This window comes from Mercurialis annua, linkage group LG1-X, assembly GCF_937616625.2.
Source record: "Mercurialis annua linkage group LG1-X, ddMerAnnu1.2, whole genome shotgun sequence".
Classification (NCBI taxonomy): Eukaryota; Viridiplantae; Streptophyta; class Magnoliopsida; order Malpighiales; family Euphorbiaceae; genus Mercurialis; species Mercurialis annua.
In genome coordinates this window covers 5916223-5940729 of record NC_065570.1, presented here as the reverse complement: position 1 = coordinate 5940729, position 24507 = coordinate 5916223, and the positions used below count along the sequence as shown (strand labels likewise).

The 24507-nt window shown below is 32.9% G+C and overlaps 3 protein-coding genes across 3 annotated transcripts; all 3 read left to right on the top strand.

The window, feature by feature from the left end:
- Positions 1–1541: 1541 nt before the first annotated feature.
- Positions 1542–5189, top strand: LOC126665908 (histone acetyltransferase TAP1). The gene is made up of 8 exons (XM_050358843.2): positions 1542–1684; positions 1863–1939; positions 2472–2532; positions 3087–3270; positions 3667–3766; positions 3901–4001; positions 4598–4691; positions 4857–5189. The coding sequence occupies exons 1-8, from the start codon at positions 1578–1580 to the stop codon at positions 4934–4936; spliced, it is 804 nt and encodes a 267-aa protein (XP_050214800.1). The 5' UTR covers positions 1542–1577; the 3' UTR covers positions 4937–5189.
- A 3341-nt stretch (positions 5190–8530) lies between these two features.
- LOC126659039 (probable LRR receptor-like serine/threonine-protein kinase At1g06840) lies at positions 8531–14866 on the top strand. Its single transcript, XM_050352707.2, has 20 exons — positions 8531–9019; positions 9215–9365; positions 9450–9521; positions 9617–9688; positions 9847–9990; positions 10085–10156; positions 10252–10323; positions 10545–10619; positions 10798–10866; positions 10952–11017; positions 11187–11258; positions 11346–11429; positions 11559–11627; positions 11827–12347; positions 12460–12618; positions 12726–13009; positions 13111–13162; positions 13322–13572; positions 13823–13957; positions 14304–14866. Exons 1-20 carry the CDS (start codon positions 8938–8940, stop codon positions 14670–14672), a joined length of 2871 nt encoding a protein of 956 aa, XP_050208664.1. The 5' UTR covers positions 8531–8937; the 3' UTR covers positions 14673–14866.
- A 3465-nt stretch (positions 14867–18331) lies between these two features.
- LOC126664637 (putative zinc transporter At3g08650) lies at positions 18332–23171 on the top strand. The gene is made up of 6 exons (XM_050357136.2): positions 18332–18645; positions 19206–19832; positions 20158–20442; positions 20864–20992; positions 21745–21842; positions 22203–23171. The coding sequence occupies exons 2-6, from the start codon at positions 19368–19370 to the stop codon at positions 23014–23016; spliced, it is 1791 nt and encodes a 596-aa protein (XP_050213093.1). The 5' UTR covers positions 18332–18645; positions 19206–19367; the 3' UTR covers positions 23017–23171.
- The last annotated feature ends 1336 nt before the right edge of the window (positions 23172–24507 follow it).

Below are 24507 nucleotides of genomic sequence, written 5' to 3'. Positions count from 1 at the left end.
ACCGATTCAACCGTCGGCTGAATAGATTTAGTAAAAATATATATCAAAATATAGCGACAGATTTTATATATATATTGATAGATCTATCTGTAGTTATTTTATGTTTGATTACTGCTTCAATTGACGGTTCAACTTTTCGTTCGATCCAGTTCAATCTAATTTTATGGAATTTTTTGTTTTGTGTGTTTTTTGGATCGAGTTTCAATTCCTAGTTCAAATAGTCGGTATATTCCCATTTTTAATAAATGCTTTCATGTTTACTATATATAATATTTTAAAAAACTGATTAAACCGGACCGTTCAATAGTAAATCGAAACTTTATTCGTTAGGTTTCTCTTGAAAACTGATTTTTTTTTTGAGTTTAACAACACTATATGAACAAATGGACAAAACCAATCGATCTCATAAAATGAATGTTTCAAGTAACTCGGTTTCCTTTCTTCATGTTTTTGTTGACCGACAAAAACTGATCATTGATGATGGCCCTTTCTTTAAGATCCACATTACAGACTTAGTACTGAGATGTGGGCTGATTAGGGGCGTAAATGGGAGAACTGAGCCCAAGTTAGACAAAGTTCGAACTTGAATGAATTTAATAAAAAAATAAATAATAAATATATTTCTAATTTAATTTAATTTTTTATTTTAAAATATATAATTTAATCAATTTGTATTCCTACAATAAAAACATAACGTTTATTTTTTATTTATAAAAAATCCCATTTAGGTTCACGAGTCTTACGAGTCTGTACAATAATAATCGAGTTCGGTTCGAGATGAAGACTGGGTAGCTTGAACTTGAGTTCGCATCGAATTTCTCGATCTCAAATTTGTTTTAGTCGATTTTAAATGGCTAATAGTCTAATTCGTTTATATTTCTAAGGTCGATTAATTGAAATCTCACATCAACAAGAAATTAATACTATACAAAACACTCTTTAAACATAATATTTACAAAAGAGTGCCTCAATAAAAAAAAAAATTTTATTCAAAAAATATTTAAATTTATTTAAAAGAAAATCAAAAATTGCAAACTTTTGATTTTCACTCTAATTAACGATACTTCTCAAATCTCATTTTTTATCTTAAGTTTTTTCTGTAATTTTTTTTATTTAAGTGGCAATTTGCCCTCTCAACTTGTAAGCAATGAGCAATTAACATATAAATTATTTTTATGGGCAGATTAATCACGAACTTGCTAATTATGGACAATTAACTCCATTTGGGAAAATTAGCTTACAAGTTAAGGGGACAAATTATCAATTTCGGAAACAATTAACCTACAAGTTGAGGGGATAAATTGCCAAAATGGAGTTAATTGCCCATAATCAACAACAAGTTCATGACTAATTTGCTCATAAAATTAATTTATATGTTAATTGACCATTATTTACAAGTTCAAGGGGCAAATTGCTTATGTCTGTTTTTTTTCCAACTCAATTTCAATTCAAGTAAGTTAAGTGGACTTGAAGAGGAAAAAAGGGCAACTTTGAGCAAATATTAGAAATTACAAGAATATTAGGGTCAGAAATAAAAATACATAGAAGAAAAAGAAAAGGATGCGAGCAAGTTGAAGATGTCTCTGCTATGCTCTCCGTTCATATTTACAATATCCACTGCACTGTACTCCCAACCACCACCACAAGTTATGCAAACGCAGAACATCGTCGCTCGTCCTTCTGCGTAAGAACTAATTCAATTCTCTTTATTTTCTGTTTAATCCTCAAACTTTTCATTATTTGAATAATTTATAATCTAATAATTACTCAACTTGCTCAAGCTGTTTTTGTTAGATTATGCAAATTAATTAGGGTTTTGAACTTCAGTTACTTCAACTTATTATTGGAGACTGATATTGCAGGTTTCCTAGCTCTCCACTGGACTGCCGATGTCAAGCATTTAAACAGTTGAACAACCTAAGTTTTGGGGTTACTAGAGGTATGCAGTTCTTTGTTTTGTTTACTTAATGATTTTTTGTAGCTCATTTTAATTCTAGTTTGCTCCATTTTCATGCTTATGTTATAAATTTTAGTGTTTTTTAACTGTTACATCTTAAGAGAAGTATGTCATTGTTGTGTTGTTTCCAACTTCCATTCAAATCGCTTTACAGTACCTAGGTGAAGATATTTCATTAGACATGGAACAGATGTACTTACATGTGAATGATTCATGTTTTTTTTCATGGTTCGTTTAGGCTACATTATTGATTTATGGGAAATGAAAAGGGTTGTAATATTTGGAATGTGATTCCATTTTCTTGTTTTGTTTAACGACGAATTCTCTTTTTATTGCTCCTTTTTTTATGGTATTTGTTTTGCTTATGTGAAAATTTCAATAGGCTTACTTGTATTTCATTTCATTGCTTTAATACCATAGTTTGAGGTTAAGATAAGTCTATGGCACCGAGCTAATGTTCATGAAATGTATTAGGATATAGAGATTGTAAAAGTTCCACTATTTTTCTTTGCAGGAAGAAGAAAAATCAAGGTTTCGCAACTCAAGGCTAGCTTTTGGGACTCCATCAGATCTGGGTAATGTCAAACTTTGCATATTTGCAGTCTGAAACTGCACATTAGTGTTAGAAATTTTATTGCCATGTTTTTCAGTTTTTAGACTAGAATTTCTTGTTAATGTGGTATGTTGATGAGCGTCCAAACATAGTACAAGACATAGATTTAGTTCATGGGAGGCATTTCGTTTCCGGTTTTATTTAAGTGATCTGAGGCCTTGACATCACCAAAATACTAGGCCTGAAAGCCCTGGCCAGTCCCTCCACCTATGTTTTAAAGTTCCAAGTTTTAGTTGTTCCTGACTCAGCAATGGTGAATCTATAACTAGATAAATTCTAGAAAAGTAAAATTGATCCAGTTAATCTAATTTTACGAATGGAATTGTTACACTTCTCAAATGTTTTGTTTGTCGCACTATCAAATAAGCTTTGTTATATTGTACTCAGACCTTCACTCTGAGTGAAACATTATATTTCCTGCTGAACTATAAACAATGAATTCAGATTGAATTGGCCAGGTATATTTCTGATTGTTTAGCTTTATTGGAAGGAGTTCTCACACTTGAATTACCACAGCTTCGCAAAGGACAACTCCACACAAGTCATTGAACCACCTTCCACACTAGAAGAAGATGAAGAACCCTTGCCTGAAGAGTTCGTTCTGATAGAAAAGACTGAACCAGATGGAACAATGGAGCAGATAATATTCTCATCAGGTGGAGATGTTGATGTTTATGATCTCCAAGCCCTGTGTGATAAGGTACCTCTTTTACTGTCGATACCAATTTGCCTCATGGTCTTATTACATCAATTTAAGGCACAAATGGATTGACGTTGAAGAATTAATGTTTAAAACTTTTCAGCTTTTATCATTTAGTGAGTGAAAATGTCATGAACTTCAATATGCTATTGATGAAATTGCGATAGTGGCAAACTTCTTAAATCATTCTTCTTTGAATTTGGGTTTCTCTCACATAAAATTCCATTGTGAGTCCACATGATTAATTGCTTACTAATACTGTTATGCATCTGATACTGCGAGTGCGTACTTTATTTCTGAGTTCAAACTCGCCATATGTATTATCAAATATGGTTTGCATATTGTGAAATTTTGATAACTAAAAAGTTAAAGTATAACTCTTTATATGACTAACAGGTGGGCTGGCCTAGAAGGCCATTGTCAAAATTAGGTGCGGCTTTGAAAAATAGCTACATGGTAGTCACGTTGCATTCCATTAAAAAATCACCTGAATCAGGTACCTAGAAGATCTGGCCATTCAAAAGTCCTCTAGTGCTATAATAATTGGACTTAATAACCTAAAATTTGCCTTTTCTACATGTAAAACTATTTCATGGGCATCTTAGTGTACTTGGAGAAGTTATTTGACAGAGGGGATTGACCAAAAGAAATTAATTGGGATGGCTCGTGCTACATCTGACCATGCCTTCAATGCTACAATTTGGGATGTTCTGGTTGATCCTGCGTATCAGGTACACTTTATTTACTTATATCATGAATTAACATGCTCCTGTAGATGTTAAAAATGCTGTGTTGTTAAAAATAGCGGTAGGAAAAGATGGAAGCTATATATTTATTATAGAATGCTAATCATGGATAATATCTATATGGCTTTTGTGGTCGATTCAATGAAACTTTGGTGAAAAGTTGGGATAGAGTACTACAGCTGAGCAGATTTCTCATGTCTGAGTAGTTTTTTGCTTTGGCCACATGGGGTTTTAGAAAGGTTTGGATCTGGCAGGGCATATTAAGTTCTTACTGAAGAGGAACTTGATAGTTGACTCAAACTCAGTCAAATCTTGACTGCCCAAAAATATTCCTTCGCTCATTCTTCTCCGTTTTCATTTCTTGTTTGGTAAAGGTTCTAGACAAATTTGAAGTCACATCTTATGGTTGGAAGCAACACATTTTATGATTTGGAATTATGTGCATTTAGAGTAAAAAAACCATGGCATATGCTATGCATGAATAAATTTCTTACATTGGCTTTTGTTTTAATATCAATATTGTCCCTGCTGACTTTATGCAGCCTTAATATTTGCATTCTAATAGTATTTTCCCCATGTAGGGCCAAGGCCTTGGTAAGACTCTCATTGAAAAGATTATTAGGGCTCTTCTACAAAGGGACATTGGCAATATAACACTCTTCGCCGATAGCAAAGGTATTACCAATACAATGTCTGATAGGGTCATTATAGGCCAGGTTTTTTCTGTTAATGTTTGTGGATTGCTAAGATGTATAGTTGCCTACTAAAGATATACACCTAATATCTTTTTCATCTGGCATGAGTAAGCTATTCTCAATTTTTCTTGTATTGTGGTTGCAGTTGTGGATTTCTATAAGAATTTAGGGTTTCAACCCGACCCGGAAGGCATTAAGGGTATGTTTTGGTACCCAAAGTTCTAGTTCTCTCCGTGAAGAAGTCAGGTTTGGTTACGCTTCAATTCAGTCCTGTCATTACATTAAAATGACACACGGAATTTGGAGTGTTATGGTGGTATCTCTCCTGTGTGTCATGGTATGATTGTAATATAGGTTGTGAAGTTCCTATAAATAAGGAACATTTATTTATTCTTAACTGTGCTATAGTAGCTTACTAGCTTGTTTAATACAATGTATGATCATATTACTAAGATATGTAGACTTTTTCTTTCCATCATTAGTGTGTTTAATGCTTGAAATTTATCTACTAATGAATGTTAGAGTATCATTTTATTATTCTTTTTCTGTTTATAGGCATCTCATGTTATTAAAATGTTTGATTTTAAGAAAATTTGCTTGTGGTGTTGTGGCTGATTTCGTCCAAAATTTTCCAACAGAGACTTCTAACCGACCATTGAGGTTCCGTTTTTCCTTCTTTATGTATTTAAAGATTTTTTTTTTATCTGCTTTGAAGCAACACTCTAAGAGCCTGGCCTTGTGTAGTTGTTGCTGTGGTGAAGTGTTGAATCTAATAGATGAATATAAAGTTTATTTTAATAGAGTTTCATAAACGAGATTTGATATAAAACAGATCTTTTAACAACTTCATATCAGAGCTTTTAATTCAACCAGTTAATCAGTTTTAACCAAATATGACTTAAGTGGGACTTGGACCGATGTCCAAGAGTTCAATTTCTATTTGTTACAGCTTAATTTAAGGAGTAAATATTTTCAACAGTTTTTAGTTTTCATTTTTTTGTGAGGATTTTTTTTTTCAATTTGTAATCTATAATTTCTGGTTTTCAAACGATATAACAGAAAAAAAATTCCACTTAATTTGCAGTTTCCTCTGCTAAAAAAATATTAAGATGAACGTCAGCCATATGTAATGAAAAGAAAATATTGTATTTGTAATAGTATGTACTTTTTTGTATACTTAGCTTTAATTTACCATGATTTGCATTGCTGACTTTTATATCAGTATTCCTTAATTGGAAAGATGTACGGTCGAATTTTGTTGTTGTTGGTTATAAGTGAAATAAAAAAAAAGTAATGGGAAATTGAGGAAAGTTGAGGGATTATAGTTGAAAATTACAGTAATTTAAGGGTTCTTTAAGCTCTACTTGTTTAGCGCGGGTGAATCTGAATAAGGTAGTAAAGTTGCAAGATAAAGCTAGTTGCTTCTAGAGAGTTGGATGACTATACTAGTCTTTTGCTTCATTCAAATATTTTGAAAAATTAATCACTGAATAATTATTATTTGGATAGTAACAACTAATTTTATTTGATTTGTTTATTCACTTTTTAGAAAGTCAATTTTTTTTTCTAATAATAAAATACTAAGTGCTACACTTCAAAATTTGGTTGACAACAAAAAATGGGTCCCAAAAATTTCCAATTGGATTAAAAACAACGAGGGTAGGATATTTCAAAAAAAAAAACAATTTAATAGAAAGAATAATTTATAAGAAACTTTTAGAGGTTCAAAAATAATTGTTCAATCTACATCACCATAAAAATATAAAAATGGCTATAATATTGTTATTGAGACATAAAAATGACTCTAATATCGTTACTGAGGCGCAAAAAAGATTATAATAAATTTTAAAGTGCAAAAATGATCATATTTAACAGTGTGATATACGCCCGTCTACAGGGCCGGCCTTAGATGAACCGAGGCCCTAGGCGAGATCTTAGTATTGTTTTATAAATAAAATCTATTTTTGTAAAATTGTTCGTAAAAATAAACTCGTTTTATTTTTCTCATAAAATATGTTCTTTTTCACTTTATAAAGGTACTCTCTCGGTATATTATTGATAAATATTTAATAGATTTTTGGTAAATATCGATAGATTTGAAGTAAATTTTTATGACATTTCTTTTAAAAAAACATTTTTTTTATATAAAAAGAATATATATAATGTAATTTACTCTTGTTTGTATTGCTATATAGTTATTATTAAAAAGTCTAATTTATTTTTAAATATAAATTACAACATTTACTACCATAAAAGAGGCCCTTTAAAATTTATTTTCTAATTACTAAAAGACCTAATTAAATTTTAAAAATAAAAATTTCATCTATCATAACAAAAATTAATAAAATTTTAATATAACATTTATTTTTTTATGGACCCCATATAATTATGGGCCCTGTAAAATTTGTGGCCCTAGGCACAGGCCTTAGTGGCCTATGCCTAAGGCCGGGCATGCCCGTCTAACAAAGGGGCTTAAATCTCAATTTTTAGGATGTAAGGGTCATTTGTGAGCCTCGTAATAATATTAAAGTCATTTTTGCTCCTTAAAAACTATAAGGGTCATTTGTAACTCTCCGTGGCAATATTAGGGTCATTTTTACACTTTTTACGTTAAATTATAGTACTAATTTATAGGAAAATCTTTGACAGACATAAAACAACCTCGATTTTAAGACAAAATCATGTCATTTCTAAGTTAGGAAATGTGGCCATTTGATTAGTTTTGACTAAATTGTGTTTAGTTTTTGTTTTTGATAATAAATTGTCTTTAGTTCATCTTCCACTCAACTACCTCTACACGCTTTAAAAAGACATTCCTTTTCCAGCCAGCCACCCACCCTCTATGTTGCCTTTTCTTCAATCTTTATTTTTCTTTTATTTCCCTTTCACCACATTTATTTTAAAATTTTATTTATTACTACCATATTATTCTATTCTGCAAGCTACCCAAAAGTCCACTACACCCATTTATCATCTTATTTTTATTTAATGTTTTGTGTAATATTAGTAAAAATAATGATTGGGAGCGGAATATGATTTTATACATAGAATTAGAAATGCTAATGGTAAACCAATAAACCATAGTTTAATGTGTTGGGAAATTATGTTAAAACTGTTCTATAAACGTCAAAAATTTCTCATCTCTAATGATAATAAAAAAAATTGAAACACTATTAGACACTTTTGGCTTAATACATAGTTTGACCCCTGAACTTGTACCCTTTTACCCATCTAACCCCTAAATTTAACGTCTCACCTATCGAACCTCTGAAGTTGTTAAATAATCCGATTTAACCCCTGAACTTGATAAATATGTAAGTATTGAACCCTTCGTGTCCACCTGTCACTTGAAACGTTCTAGAAGAAATTGTGTACGGAGGGGTTAAATGTTTACGTATTTATCAAATTCGGGGGTTAAATCGGGTTATTTAACAAGTTCAGGGGTTCGATAGGTGAGACGTTAAGTTTGGAGGTTAGATGGGTAAAAGGGTACAAGTTCAGAGGTCAAACTATGTATTCAGCCAGACACTTTTGGTGCAATTTACTTAAAATTATATCACATGAAACATAAAGAAAATATATATAAAAAATAATCTTTTAGAACTATATATATTTTATTTCAAATTTAGACCGAGTCAGGTTTCCGTACAATAGATGACAGGCTACAGGTACAAAAGCATCATCCATTATTCTAAAATTTATATAAAATTATTTAGTTTTTATGAACTGAATTGATAGATGGCAACTACAAAAGCATCATTGATTATTCTAAGCACAATTTGAAGAGAAAAAATGGCTATAATTTATATTGTTTTTGTGAACTAAAATGATAGATGAACCAACCATTTACCATGACAATGCCATTTCCATTAATGAGTTTTTCTTAAATTCCAAACTTGTCATTTTCTCTCTTTTCTATCAACAATTTGGAGTTTCATTTCTCATCTAAATCTTCTATTTTTGTAAGTTTCTGAAGAAAATTTTGAGCCTTTCATTTCAAAGATTTATTCTTTTTTGCATATTTTTCTTCAAGAACCAAATTTGTCACTCACTTTGACTTTAATAGACTAAAACCCTTGTCTCTCTAGCTTTGATATTTATCCTTTCTGGTTCATTTCTAAGTTCCAAGATTTATGGGATTTGACTTTAATTCTCTTTTTGGTAACCAGAAATCTTACTATTACCTAATTCCAAAAATCTTGGTGTGGTTCTGATTGGTCTATAAGATGTTGAAACTGAGATTTTATGGGTTTATTTTGTTGGTCTCATGCAATTTTGCATTTGCACAAAGAACGGATCCTTCTGAAGGTAAATACTACTGTTTTTTTAGTTGTATTTATAGTATAGTTCTTATTTAATGCACTTGTTAATGTCTTCAAACTGTAGGGTCTTTTAAACATATTTATATCTCTTCAATATTTAACATCTTGTCCTTGTAAGGAAGAGGTACTTAAGTGGGCTAATATTAAGTGTTAATGGTGTTTACTTGGTTAATTTTTGCAGTCAGTGCACTGGTAGCAGTAAAGAACAGTTTGATTGATCCATTTAGTCATATTAATGATTGGGATAAGGGAGATCCTTGCATATCTAATTGGACCGGAGTTTTGTGTTATGATAAAGCTGGAATTGATGGATACTTCCATGTTAGAGTGCTGTATGTTCGTTTCATGTTACTTTTCGGTTTTGTTTAGTTTTTGTATAGAACAAAGCATCTCACCATTTGTCAGCTTCAATGCAGCCAGCTGCTGAATATGAATCTTTCAGGAAATTTAGCTCCTCAGCTTGGTCAATTGTCCCAATTGTGGACCTTGTGAGTTAGATTTTTTAGTAATATATCTTTTCCTGGGTGAAATTCTGTCGTTTATTCGAATTTCTCCTAATAATACTTTGGATTCTGTTTGGAAGGGATTTTATGTGGAATAAATTGGATGGGATCATACCGAAGGAGATAGGGAAGATATCATCTTTGAGACTACTGTAAGTTGGTTTCATGTTATTTCGTTCCGTAAATCGTTATTGAAATCAGTATCCATCTACTGGGTGGGCACTAGCATGTCTAGGCTAGCAAATTAACATAAATGGTCAACTGTTATTACACTTCTTCTTTTAGTTTATTTTATGTGTTGTGTATACAGGCTTTTGAATGGTAATCGGTTGTCAGGTTCTTTACCTGATGAACTCGGTCTTCTATCAAATTTGCTCCGATTCCAAGTGGACGAGAACAATATCTCAGGTCCAATACCAAACTCATATGCTAATTTGACAAGTGTGAGACACATGTAAGTGGAATTGTTAGCTGATTACTAGTTGTACTTGGGAAATTGGTTAATAACATTGTTTTAATACGTCAGCTGTTTTATGACAATTTTGCAGCCACTTCAATAATAACTCTTTAAGTGGTCCAATACCAGCAGGATTTTCCGAACTACCATCTCTTCTTCACTTGTGAGTTCATATTAGATGTTCTTTTAATTCACTTAATAATCTACCTGCAGTATATTTGATTGAGTAGTAGTTGAGGATGCTTGAACCATTTGCAGGCTGTTAGATAATAATAACCTATCCGGGAGTCTTCCTCCAGAATTTTCAAACTTGCCGGCATTGCGTATACTGTATGTTCTCCTGTCATGTTATCTAGAATTTCATAATTCACTTGAATTAAATAGCATATCAATTTTCTCTTGCCAAGTGATCCTGGTCAATTAAGTATATGCACTTTATGGTTTCTTTGTAGTAACTTTGAGCTACATGTTCTAACAAGATGAGTCTGTGATATCTTATTTCTCTTCTGAATTAAATTCTCTTAACCATCACCTTTTCTCCCTCTCTGCAGTCAACTTGACAACAACAACTTCAATGGCTCCGAAATTCCGCCTACCTATAGCAATCTTACCAAATTAGCAAAACTGTAAGAGTTTTGAAATAATTTTTTCGATTCCATGACTTATTATGTTTTGTTTGGAGGACATATATTCATGCTCTCAGGACATAGTATATCAAAACTTTGACTTGAATTCCGGTCTAAGTAAATCCAGTCTGCTGATGCCTGATGATCTTTTCATTTTATATCTTCTTTGGCAAGGTAGAAGTCTTAGAAATTGCAGCTTGCACGGAACTATTCCTGATCTTAGCAATATATCGAACCTGTACTATATGTAAGGAATATTTCTGTTGATGTCTTAATACATGTTTTTCAATCTGTTCATGCTGTCTTACTTTTTCTTTCTGTGCATGTCAAAGTGATCTTAGCCGGAATCAGCTTACAGGACCTGCGCCATCCAAAATCTCTGATAATATGACGACGATGTAAGTAAATTGTCGAAATAAACTGTCGATTTATTCCTGATCTTGATATTGTTTGTTGCTGTTGCACTTTTTTAAGTGTTTCCAAAGCTAGAATTGAACTTGCGTTAGTCTTACTACCTGTAAATGACTTATTAATTTGTGATGAAGTATTAATTGTTTTTTATTTCAGTAATCTCTCGAACAACCAACTTAATGATTCTATACCTGAAAGCTTCTCAAATCTCCCTTTCCTTCAGAGACTGTGAGATTCTATCTTCTCTGTACTGTTTTATTTTTGTGTTCTTATGATGGAACTGTCATTCATATTCTAAATGGTTTTTCATTACAGATCAATAGAAAACAATTTGTTTACTGGTTCTGTCCCCGTAAGCATCTGGCAAAACTTATCCAGCACAAGTGACAAACTGACCATGTAAGAACTGACAAGAAATACAATGACATATTGTATTTAATGTCAGCTTGATTTCATTCACAGATGAAAGCTTATTACAGCATCAAAATCCTTGCTAATCTCTCTGTTCTTCACACTCAAAAAATGCAGTGACCTCAGGAACAATTTACTCTCAAACATTTCAGGGGAACTGAAACCACCAGTTAATGTCACCCTAAGGTAATATAATTTCTGCATTTTGTTTATGATGAGAATTTGTTTGAGTCAAATTTATTCTTGCGTATTTAGCATTTCAATCCAATTCTACAATCATGTGGACCTAGTTACTGTCCGCAGAGTTGGATTGCAACTTTGCAACGTGATTTTGTGCTCCATGTTCATCAATAAAATTCTCATGAGCTTAGCAGTTTTGTTTTAGTCTGGGAGGCAATCCTATCTGCCAAAGAGCCAACATACCGAACATTTCCCAGTTTTGCGGGGCTGTAGCTGGAGCAGATGGAAGTACTGAAAGCTTAAACAATTCTACAACTTCATGCCCTATGCAAGCATGTCCAATAGATGGTTTCTTCGAATATGTCCCTGCGGCACCCGTGTGGTGCTTTTGTGCTTCCCCTTTGAGAATCGGATACCGCCTCAAAAGTCCTAGTTTCTCTTATTTCCCTCCATATATTTATCCACTTGAGGAATACTTGGCAAATGCTCTTGAATTGGACCTTTATCAAGTAGTTATTGATTCTTTTTATTGGGAAAAAGGCCCCCGTCTAAGGATGTACTTGAAGCTTTTTCCTGCGTGGAACAATGATTCACATTCAAACACGTTTAATTCAACTGAAGTTCAGCGGATAAGAGCCATGTTCATGTCATGGACTTTTCCTCGTACTGACTTTTTCGGACCATATGAGCTTCTCAACTTTACTCTGCAGGGACCTTATTCTGAGTGTAAGCACCTGAAACCGCTGCAGATTGTCGAGATCAAAGTGAACTTCGTTCTTATTAAACAATTATGTATCTCTGCTGACTGTTTTTGTTGCATTTCCTCTTCTGGTAACAGTGAGATTTGGCACCCATAATGCAAGAATCAATAAGGCAGTTTGGGCAGCCATTATATTAGGTGCTATTGCCTTCATTGTTACAGCATCAGTAATAGTCACAATTCTGTTTATGAGAAAACATGCTAGATTCGAGCGGAATCTGTCAAGAAAAAGATTATGTAAGCTCTATCCTGCAATTAATGAGTACTAGTTTCTGTAAGTATTAGTCTGAATTTCAATCAAGAAAGCATGTGAAATTGATTCAACTGTTTTTTTTTTTTTGCAGCCTCAAAGATATCAATGAAAATTGATGGTATGAAATCCTTCAGTTTTAAAGAAATGACCCAGGCTTCAGACAACTTTAACATTTCAACTCAAGTTGGTCGTGGAGGCTACGGAAGAGTTTATAGAGGCGTTTTAGCTGATGGCACAGTTGTGGCTATAAAGCGTGCCGAAGAAGGTTCTTTACAAGGCCAAAATGAATTTTTGACCGAGATTAAATTGTTGTCCAGGCTACACCACAGAAATCTAGTTTCATTGATTGGATACTGTGATGAAGAAGGGGAGCAGGTAGTTTTTGTAATGCTGGCGAATCACATACATTCAAGATATTCAGTATTGACTAGACCATAGATAATAGTTTTCCTTCTTGTGTTCTTATTTCATGACAGATGCTAGTTTATGAATACATACCCAATGGCACGTTGCGGGACTGGCTTTCAGGTATTAAAATTAATAAATTTTGTGGTTCTTCATCCTCTCTAAGTTGGGGCTTTATGATTTTCTGTGAAAAAACATCTCGAAATGCTTGCAAACTCTTGACTTAGGCAGACACCAAGATTATCTGCTAAAACTAACAGTTGAGGTTACTGTGTTTTGCAGGAAAAGCTACAGAGAAGCTGACATTTGCTATGAGGTTAAAAATAGCACTGGGTTCAGCTAAGGGCATTATGTACCTACACACTGAAGCAAATCCTCCCGTGTTTCACCGCGACATAAAGGCAACCAACATACTCTTGGATTCCAAGCTCACTGCTAAAGTTGCTGACTTTGGACTCTCGCGTCTCGCTCCTGTCCTGGATGATGAAGGGAATTTGCCTAATCATGTCTCCACAGTAGTGAAAGGAACTCCGGTATAATTATATGCTAAGCTATGTTGCACGGAAACTTGACGAGTCTTACATTTTGGCATTTTGTTTGCATTTCTAGAAACTTCAAAATTTTATATCTATAACTGAATCTGATTATAAAATTGAGGTTTTCCTGTTTCCCATTTCAGTAATGTTTTCGTTTCCGCAATATAGCTTCTAAGTTGTTTTTGTATGTAATCCATCATTCGTCATTAATTCCCATTTATGACTGATTACCCTTAACATCTTGCAGGGTTACCTCGATCCAGAATATTTTCTGACCCATAAGCTGACAGACAAGAGTGATGTCTATAGTCTTGGAATTGTATTTCTTGAGCTCTTGACCGGAATGCAGCCGATATCACATGGCAAAAACATCGCTCGTGAGGTACGATATCTTGAATGCCATGGCATTAGACAAATAATGTTAAATTTCATAGTTTAATATCCGAGTGGAGAGGATTTACTGATAGGGGTATGCAAAATCAAACCAAACATATTCTGTTCGGTTTGATAATGTAAACAAATTTATATTCTTTCAGTTCGGTTTTAAAAGTAAAAGTTTCAGTGCAGTTTCTAGTACAAACAAAGCTTAGCGGTTCGATTCGTTTGAGATATTTTGAAATTCTTATAAATTCCGGGTGTTGAGAAAATTTAAAATTTTAGGTTCAGTTCTATGTAATTCGAACTGAATGCACACTCTTATTAACAGAAGCTATAATTTTGCATGACAGGTAAATATGGCTCGTCAGTCAGGTATAATGTTCTCCATCATAGACAGCAGAATGGGGGCTTATCCATCAGAATTTGTGGAAAGGTTTACAGCTTTAGCCATTAGATGTTGCCATGAAAAGCCAGAAACTCGACCATCAATGTCAGAAGTCGTCAGGGAGCTGGAAACCATAACTAAAACGACGCAGTCTGAAACGGATGCCATCTCTTCAGAGTCAACATCCCCATGTTCTGGCAGTGTGACTTCCACATATTTTGGAAATTCAGCAACTTCATCTTCATACTATACAAGTAATCACCCGTACGCATCATCCCAAGTATCAGGAAGTGATCTTGTGAGTGGTGTCGTTCCGACCATCAATCCTCGCTGACATCAAAATTTGTCTGAAGACAAGTAGAGTTTTGTGCAGTTTTAGGCAGTTGTAAATCAGGTTTTTGTCTCTTCATTTCTTCATGGTTTATATCCTGTACAATAAAGAAAAACATTACTTGGTGTACAAAGTAAAAAAAATATTTTAAGTAATATACCGCAATTTCTTATGGGCTCATGCATCCCATAATTTCAGGCCTCGCTTGGTTCGCAACTATACACTTCCTGGGAAGTTAATTACTCAGGAACATAATTATTAGGGAAGTAAGGAATACTTGGTTTGTTTTCAGCTTTCCAAGAAAATTGTTTTTCTTCTTCTATTTTTATACATTAAATGGTATAGACAATAAAATCCTTAACAAAGTAATTACAATAATTAAATATAAGGATATTATTGTATTTTACATCTATTTACCTAGGAAAGTACAACTTACCTAAATTTTGCTAAGGAAGTTACTTCCCTAGTTAAGGGGAAGTTTGACTATCAACTTCCCGGAAAATATGACACATAAAATGAACCAAACAACATTTTTTTATCATTTTCCGGGAAGTTCTACTTCCCTAGTTAACTTACCCCCAACTAAGTAAGGCCAGTGTTATGGATGAGACTTTGATAGAAAGTTCACTAAAATGGGATTTTTTTCTGCTATTTGTACTTGTTTTTGCTCACAAGTTAAAGCTTTAACGTGTGAAATCAGCAAATAAGTCATTGTATGTGAAAGGGATGAAGAATGTACCTAAAATTCTAATGATTTTCTTGACAAAATGTATTTATAAATTTGTAATGAGTTACTATTCATGTGGGAGAGGATGAAGTTATCTACTAATAACTTAGTTTTTCATGTTTCTGTTCTTGTTTAGTTGAGTTTGCTGACTTTTTGTTTTTCCTTAATAAAATCTACTACTCTATTTGCATTGCACACCCTAAAATAATTAGGATGGACAATCAGGATTTTTTTTTTTTAAGTTTCCAGGGACAATTAAAAATATAATATAGTATTGTTCTAACCAATAACTTTTCTTTAATTTTTTCCAATAAGTTACACTTCAATAACAGGGTCGAATGATTTTTTCGATTTAAAGCTATTAAATTAAAAATTATGTGTTTGAAAAAGATTTAATCGGATCAACCTTCAATTTACGGTTGAACTAGTTAAACAAACCGTTCTTATCCAATTCTTAAAATATTAGTATATACACCATGATTATCAAATTTTATATGATGGAGAAATAGAAGTACAACTTAATTAAAGATTATATAAAAGAACATTCAAGTAATATAAAATGAAAATTTTAATTAAAGAATAAAAAATTATATTTATATTTTCTTATCTATTTAATTATACAAGTCGATGATCTGTCTACTCCAGTCAATAGTTATTTCAAACTACAAATAGATTACTAAATTACTAACATTTGATCTTTAAATAAGTTTAATTGCGAGAACATCAAAAATAAAAAATATTTATGAATAACAATTCAGGTCTTTCCTTCACCAATATTTGTTTCAAACTAATTTTTTTACAATAATGAATATTATAGTAATAGATAAATAAAAATATATTTTGATCAAAAAGTATATAAAGATACATACAAATTTAAAATAAAGGCCAAATGTTGTAAACAGACCAAACCTTTCACAAAAGTTTCACAAAAGTCCTGACCTTTCAATTTTGTCGATTTTGGCCAAAAACTGACTATTTGATTTCACAAAAGTCATGACCTTTCAATTTTGTCGATTTTGGCCAAAAATGGATTATTTGGTTTCACAAAAGTCATGACCTTTCAATATTTGGCATGTCACATAGGCGCCACATAGGCAAATTGAAATCAAATTGAGAGTTGGCCACAATTGAAACCAAATAATTTGTTTTTGGCCAAAATCGACAAAATTGAAAGGTCAGGACTTTTGTGAAACTTTTATGAAAGGTTTGGCCTTTTTACAACATTTGGCCTAAAATAAAATCTCAATAACTAATGAAAATTTAAAATCAATGATTTTTTTTTCAAATTACAAATTAATTATTTTGTCTTTGATTCAATTCAATTGAGAGAACATATATAAATATATATATCTTTATAAGTAAAATAAACCAGTTAGAATATACTATATTTTATTAATAATAATTTAGATCTTTGCTCCATTGATATACCCATACAAAAATTACAATGAATAACAGCAAATTTTTTACAAAGAGAACAAACAATAATATCACTATACAAGATAAAAAAAAGATTCATAAAATGGATTTGAGACCTATATTTATTGAGTTAAATTTTTTAATTGGATGGTTTTTTTTAGGAATAATATATATATATATTTGGTGACGAGGACTCACTCTATTAAGCCGAAACTCAATATTATTGTCAAACCCCGGATGTGGACCACCCGCAAGCCCACATACCTAGTAATTTCGGGCAATAATGGCCAGCGATTCAATCTCAACCATTCCATATTAAAAAAGGGCGTAGCCGGGGTTCGAATCCACGACCTTTGGCGTCCAGATGGCTGAGACTTAAACCACTAGACCAAACCCGTGCGGGCCAAATCGGCGGCATTTACAGTTGTAAGAAATGTAGGGAAGTCGTAAATATAAAAGGAGGTTGTATATATATTTTTGGGAAAAGTTGAAAAATACTTGATTTTGTTAAAATAATCTCAAAAATACTTATGTTCGTTTTTATTTGCGGACAATACTTACAAAAAAAATAAATTGCACCTAGCACTTGATTTAATAAAAACATTAAATCTAACACTTAAAATTTTATTTCTCTACCCTAAATTATATTAAACCCTAAACCCTAAATCATGCTAAAGCCTAAACCCTAAACCCTAAACTCCAAACTCTAAACCCTAAAACATGCTAAACCCTAAACCCTAAATTCTAAATCTTAAACCATAAACCCTAAATTCTAAATTTTAAACCCTAAACCTTAAAATCATGCTAAACCCTAAACCCTAAATCATGCTAAACTCTATATCCTAAATCTTAAACCCTAAACCCTAAATCATGCTAAACCCTAAATCATGATAAACCCTAATCCTAAAATCAAAAACCCTAAACCCCTAAAATCCTAAAATCTAAATTCTAAATCTTAAAAAAATGGAGTTAAATGTTGGATGAATAAAAAATGAGGTTAAATGTTGGACGAAATAAAAAGGTTGAGTTAAGTGTTGGATGAAATAAAAAGATGAAATTAAGTGCTGGATGAAATAAAAAAGTGGAATCAAGTGCTAAATGAAATAAAAAGGTGAAATCAAGTGTTGACAGAAAAAAAAAAGATGCTCAAATATTTTTGAAATTATTTTTGATAATCAAGTGCTGAGTCTAATTTCCTCTATATTTTTCCACACAAGCATAAATAAAAAATATATTTCTTTTGGAGGAATCATATTAAATTGTGTTTTTTTTTCTTACGATATATTAAATTGTGTTAGAAAACTTAAAAGAAACGTAATTTCTGTGCATAACGAAATATTAGTATAAAATGGTTTCCAAGTCTATAATAATGGAAAAACTTTATACTATGGTTTTACTACTCCTATGCAAACCTTATGCCGTATTTTTCGTTTTTGATTAATAATCTCTAATTCTGTCAAAAAAAAAATCATTTGCCCCCGGTTTTAAAATTATTTCCTATGAACCTTAAAAAGACCGGTTTAAAATTTCTTGTAAACCATATTTCCGTAATGTAAATAAGAAAGTCTTCTCTAAAATAGGTGATTTCGAGGGATAAGATAAAGAAAACAACGTGCCAACTTCAAGATTTCATATTAATAATTACCATTTTAATTTTATTTCTCTTTAAAAATCCCTCAAAATCCACTTGCTGAGAGGTTTATTCCTTTATTTTATTTGGAATCTACTGCTCTCCTTTAACTCTTTTCTTTTCCTTTTCTGGGTTATTTCTTGAATTTGAAATCTTTGTTTGATTCTACATCATCAATTTCTCTGTGGTGACTTTTGTTTTAGGTAAGTTTTTTTAATTTTTGGGTTTCAAATGTTGGATTTTATAATTTTGGGGCTTGATCAATGCGATTTTTTTCATTTCTTGTAATCAAAAGTAATGATCTTTTACCTGTAGAATGTTCTAAAACTAAATGGGGTTTTGTTAAATTTACTTTTTTATATGATTGTGGACATTTAGATATACTGATAATTCATTTTCAAAGTAGGAATTAATTTGGGAAAATATTAAGATGGAAATTTAGGATTTTAGTAGATTTTGAGGAGGCTGTAATTGGGCAAATGAATAACATGTTACTGTGTTTGTTTATTATATATTAAAACTTTAGAAGTTGAACTCAATTGGTAATATTATATCATGTGCAAGTTAGTATAGTACAATTTGTTCTCAAGATGTTAGCTCAGTTTGAAATGAGTTCTTTAATTTGTAGTGTCTAATAATCACGGGCTTGTGGTGTGTTGTTAAGGGTTGCTGTCTTGTTCGTTTTCGCTAGTATTGGAAAGGAAGTGTTGTTATGAAGCGAATGATTGAACTGACTTTATTCATTCGTCTTTGAACTGCGCAGGTTTTGATCCGAGTACATTTTAGGCGGCCAATAATGGATGGCTTGATTTTTTACTATTTGCGATTAATCTGCAGTTGAACTGTGCAGTAAAAGTTGACAAACTGCTATGAGAATTCATCTATAAAGAAGAAGCGATTACGTTGGTGGTGAAAGCAAAGAATAATGCAGTTCATTTTCAAGAAAGCCCTCTTATTTGTTTTGTTATCCATTGTATTTTTTGGCTGTGTCTTGGCAGAATCTGAAAATGGAAATTCGGAAAGGCTAAGATCTGCTCCACATAAAAATGTAGGGAATAATGTAATAGATGGCACTGGTACAGAGAATGCCGTTGATTTTGAGAGCAAAAGTAGTGGACTGGGTGACAAGAAGGGAAATTACAACAAAGTTTCAATATCGACAGTAGCTTTATTTACATTGGCCATGGCTGCTGCCACTGGTTTAGGTGCTGTGCCTTTCTTTTTCGTAGAGCTGGATCCTCAGTGGGCTGGATTGTGCAATGGAATGGCTGCTGGGGTGATGTTAGCTGCCAGCTTTGACCTCATACAGGAAGGGCAGAGCCATGGTGCTGGTAATTGGGTCATGATTGGGATTTTATCTGGTGGCATTTTCATTTTGCTTTGCAAGAAGGTAATTAGGTCATATTTCCATTATTTATTTGCAAATCTGTTACTTTTGTACCAAAATTTATTTTGTGCTTTTTGGTTTTGTTTCCTGTTTCACAATGGATCCAGTAACATTTTCCCTTTCTTGAGGTTTTATACTCGACTAACATGTTACTATTAAATTCAGTCTATGCACAATAGACATACAAGTTAGTATCTAGTGTAATTCTATCTGTTAATGCAGAAGACATTTCTTGATTGATTTTATGAATATTTGATGAATATAAATTATGTGGTGCATGCATTTCACTACGTAGATCTCATGAGTTTAATTCATGTCATGGTTTCAGTTTCTTGAACAATATGGGGAAGTAAGTATGCTGGACTTAAAAGGTGCTGATGCAACTAAAGTTGTCCTTGTTATTGGAATTATGACTCTTCATTCATTTGGGGAGGGCTCTGGCGTTGGAGTCTCTTTCGCTGGCTCAAAAGGTTTCTCTCAAGGGCTTTTGGTGACTTTGGCCATTGCTGTGCACAACATACCAGAGGGATTAGCTGTGAGCATGGTTCTTGCATCAAGGGGTGTTTCTCCACAGAATGCAATGTTGTGGAGTGTAATTACTTCTTTGCCTCAGGTATTATATCCAGTTAGCTTGCTGCAATGCCTTAAGTTTCCTTCCTCAGGAATCACAAAATCTGTTAGCTTAAAGTTAACAGCTTATTATAGGATTTATTTTCACTATTTTTTATGCCTGCACCCCTGCCACATCCAGACCAAGATAAACTATTAAGTACTTATAACTCTGCCGGTTAGAATGTTTATAAAAACCTAGATTCAGATTTAAGGTTGAATCCTTCAATTCATCGCCCCTTGTTATTATTATATGCTCTCTGATTGTTGGCCCTATCGAAAAGCATGTGGGCCATTGCCATATTTTTTTTAAAGGAAAATTTAGATGAGAAAAGTTCTTGTAAAGTTGTAACTATGACTTTATGTCAAATGAGGTTCTGTTAGCTTCTCAGTTATTTGACATAATTTTGTTTAATTTATTGCAGCCCATTGTTGCAGTTCCTTCATTCATTTGTGCTGATGCATTTAACAAATTCCTGCCTTTTTGTACTGGTTTTGCTGCTGGGTGCATGATTTGGATGGTTGTTGCTGAAGTGCTTCCTGATGCTTTTAAGGTAATCTGCTACTTTGCATTTCTGTATGCTTGGTTGGATCCATTGTGGATATATTGCTGAGCACTCAAAACGCCTTGAGCTGCTGTTACCATTCCCTAATTATTGTCCGTCACATTTGAAATTTGAATTTAAGTTTGTGATCATTTTTTAATATCATTACTTGCTGACAATGGAGATGTGTAGCATTTGATGAAAACATATGCATAATTGAGAGACAGAAAGGCAATGAATTTGGATCTTTCGTTTCTGAACTGGTGATGCTTTGAGGGGTGTCAGAATCCCTGGCTATGGCTTCATTCAGTTGATTATCTGTCTTGTTTTTGTTTCATTCTCCTGCATATGATACTTACGTTTAATTTCGTAGAGATGGACTAATGTTTTTATGCTTTTTGTTGCATGAACCTCTTCCCTGTAGTATATGTACCATTTCTGTCGTTATACTGAACAACATCACATCTTTTATCAGCTGTTGCTTTCAATTTCTTTTACCTGCTGAGATTAAATAATAAGATCCCAGAATCCATGCTAGCATTACTGCACTTTTAGGTTAAACTTCTTCCACACTAGACTACAGTGACGATTAAATAATATTTGCTCATTAGTTTTATTCTGAGTACCATGGAAGGGACCTGAAACTTAAACTTGGAGAACTTTTAGTTGCATGGAAATCTGAATTTTGTTTCATTATTTTGTATGTTCAAAGTTGATTCCTTACGGTGTATGATGTTTGCTTTCTCTTGTCCTGATTACAGGAAGCTTCATCTAGTCAAGTGGCATCATCAGCTACAATTTCTGTAGCTTTTATGGAAGCGTTAAGCACCGTGTTCCAGAGTTTCAGCCATGACTACAAGTGAGTTGCTATGGAGCTTTAGCTTTCTAGGTTGCATGGTTGGAAGTAGCAAAAAGATTACATTTTAATTGCAAAACATCACTAATCCATCGCATTGCGCATTTTATGATACTGCCAAGAATTTCCTTAATTGTGATACTCGTCAACACAAAGTTATTATTCAAGACTTGTTTACTGGCACTAGAGATGACATTTTGCATCAGCATGTAGGAATTTGGAACTCTTTCATCCTGATTAGTTCTTGAAAATTTGTAATCATTCTGGCTACATCATTTTTTTTCTCCTGGGAGGACTAAATATGTTACAAATTGTCACGAACTTGATCATTTATGACTAAATTTCAGTTATTGTTTGGTGCAGCTCAGAGGATGCTTCCGGCTTTTTTGTTTCATTGCTTTTCGGACTCGGGCCATTTCTTGGAGGAACCATACTTGTTGCATTTACGCTCGCCTTCCATCTTAAACATGCCCTTCTCATGGGTGCAGCAGCTGGCATTGCCTTTGTCCTAGGCGCCTGGCGACCATTGCAACTCCTTGTGGCTTCAAAGATGGGTTTTATCCCGCTTCTATTTTTGCTTGCGGTGGGAGCAGCATTTGTCCATGTTTTGAGCTCCAGTATATTGAGTCTCGCAGGTCGAAAAAGGACATCAGCAAACAATTTGCCAATCATAACCGGCTTCCCCATGAGCGTTCACACTCTTCAATCATTCCTCTCATGCGGAGCAGTTGCTTTTCATGCATTGGCCGAGGGGCTCGCATTAGGAGTAGCTGCACCCAAAGCTTATGGACTCGGTCGGCACATGGTCCTTCCGGTCTCTTTGCATGGACTTCCCCGCGGTGCTGCTGTTGCTAGCTGCATCTACGGCGCAACTGACAGTTGGCAAAGTGCAGTAGCAGCAGCAGCTTTAATCGGATTTGTGGGCCCGATATCGGCTATCGGAGCGATTTTAGCTGGAATAGATTACAGTGGTCTAGATCACATAATGGTGTTAGCATGTGGGGGATTGCTCCCAAGTTTTGGGAGGATAATAGGGAGAGCAGCAAGCTTAGATTCAAGGAAAAGTGGGGTTGGAGTGGCAATTGGGGTTGCGTTTGCTACTCTTTGTTTAACATGTACTAAGTTGGTCTGCTTGCACACTCCTTACTGTAATTCTGCCCCGGAGGCTGTCCGATGAGACCACCTTAACTCAGTTTACATGCAATTGGGTCCTGTAATAGACACACAGCATGACTTTTTGAAAGGTAGATTATTCAGCACCCAAAAAGAAGTAGATGAATATAGTGAATCCTCCATTTCTATGTGATTTAATTATATATACAAATTCTTAAATATTGCTTTCTTTTTCTCAATTCAAATAGAGGTTTACAGTTCAAAACAAAATAGAAGAGGTACAAGTATAAATTTAACAAAACTGATTTTTATAAATTTAACAGTAACTTTTGAGAATTTTTTATTGACGCCGGTGTTTGAAAAAATAGGTATGGTTTTTTTAGATATTTTACTACATCTTTAAAACGTCTGAAAAGTAAACTGTTGATCCTGGATTCAAATACCACACCCCCTCTCTCATCAGAAATGGTGAAGGATTTTTTTTCACCATTTTACTTTTTGAATGAATAATAGGATTAATTTACAATTTGATACTTATATATTGAATTAATTATTTAATAATTATAGACTAGTTTTACACGTAATAATATTGAAATATATTAATTATTTATTTTTCATAATAAAAAAATATTAAATTTAATATATAGATAATACATAAATATTTAACGAGATAATAATATAAAATATTACATGAATATTTTTACGAAACGGTTACATAAAAGACTTACATGAATAATTATACAACAAAATTAAATAAAAATATTACATAATTAATTTTTAAATAATATATGGTTTTATAATTAAAAAAACTAAAGCGTTTTATTTTTTAATATATAATAATTTATATGTAGAATTTGGACGAATATGAAAATAAATAAATTTGTGGGTTTAATTGGTAAAAAGTGTATAAAATGTTAAGAATTAAAAATGATTAAAATATTAAACAGTACAAAAGTATGTTTTTTGGTGAAGAAATTGATGACTCCCATTGGAGTGAATTTAGTAAAAATTCACCAAATTGAAAAATGGTGAAGGAAATTAAGTGACTCCCCTTAAAGATAAGAAAGATTTGGTAGTTTTATTTAGTTGTTAAATAGCGACGAAGGTAGACCTTAATTTGAAGTAGAGTTTATTTTAATGGGATTATTGTTAAAATACTTTATTTTGAAACATATTTATAACAAAGTAGTTCATCTTTTTATAATTTTCCTCTTTACACTAATAACAAACATACTTATAAAATTACCTACTATATATAAAAAATTTATCTCATTTTAGGTTAAAAATTCACATAGCCACTATCTTTTTTCTCTTTTTTTTTGTCTCAAAATATTTTCTTTTCTTTTTATTTTCCGTTTGTCTCTTCTGGTTGCTTTTTTATTCGTCTTTTTCGTTCGCGCTTCCGTTCGTCTACTTCCGATGAGTTTCTCGTCTCTTCCGCTCGCTTTTCCGTTCGCTTTTTCGTTCGCACTTCCGTTCGTCTACTTCCGATGAGTTTCTCGTCTCTTACGATCGCTTTTCCGTTCGCGCTATGGATTTTAGATCTTTTAGATTT

Coding starts and splice junctions, on each gene's coding strand:
- LOC126665908 (XM_050358843.2), top strand. CDS start 1,578: ATGTCTCTGCTATGCTCTCCGTTCATATTTACAATATCCACTGCACTG. Junction 3,271..3,666: donor TCCAAGCCCTGTGTGATAAG/GTACCTCTTTTA, acceptor TATGACTAACAG/GTGGGCTGGCCTAGAAGGCC. Junction 3,767..3,900: donor TAAAAAATCACCTGAATCAG/GTACCTAGAAGA, acceptor GTTATTTGACAG/AGGGGATTGACCAAAAGAAA.
- LOC126659039 (XM_050352707.2), top strand. CDS start 8,938: ATGTTGAAACTGAGATTTTATGGGTTTATTTTGTTGGTCTCATGCAAT. Junction 11,018..11,186: donor TCTGATAATATGACGACGAT/GTAAGTAAATTG, acceptor TTTTTATTTCAG/TAATCTCTCGAACAACCAAC. Junction 11,628..11,826: donor CCAGTTAATGTCACCCTAAG/GTAATATAATTT, acceptor GTTTTGTTTTAG/TCTGGGAGGCAATCCTATCT.
- LOC126664637 (XM_050357136.2), top strand. CDS start 19,368: ATGCAGTTCATTTTCAAGAAAGCCCTCTTATTTGTTTTGTTATCCATT. Junction 20,993..21,744: donor TGCTTCCTGATGCTTTTAAG/GTAATCTGCTAC, acceptor TCCTGATTACAG/GAAGCTTCATCTAGTCAAGT. Junction 21,843..22,202: donor AGTTTCAGCCATGACTACAA/GTGAGTTGCTAT, acceptor TGTTTGGTGCAG/CTCAGAGGATGCTTCCGGCT.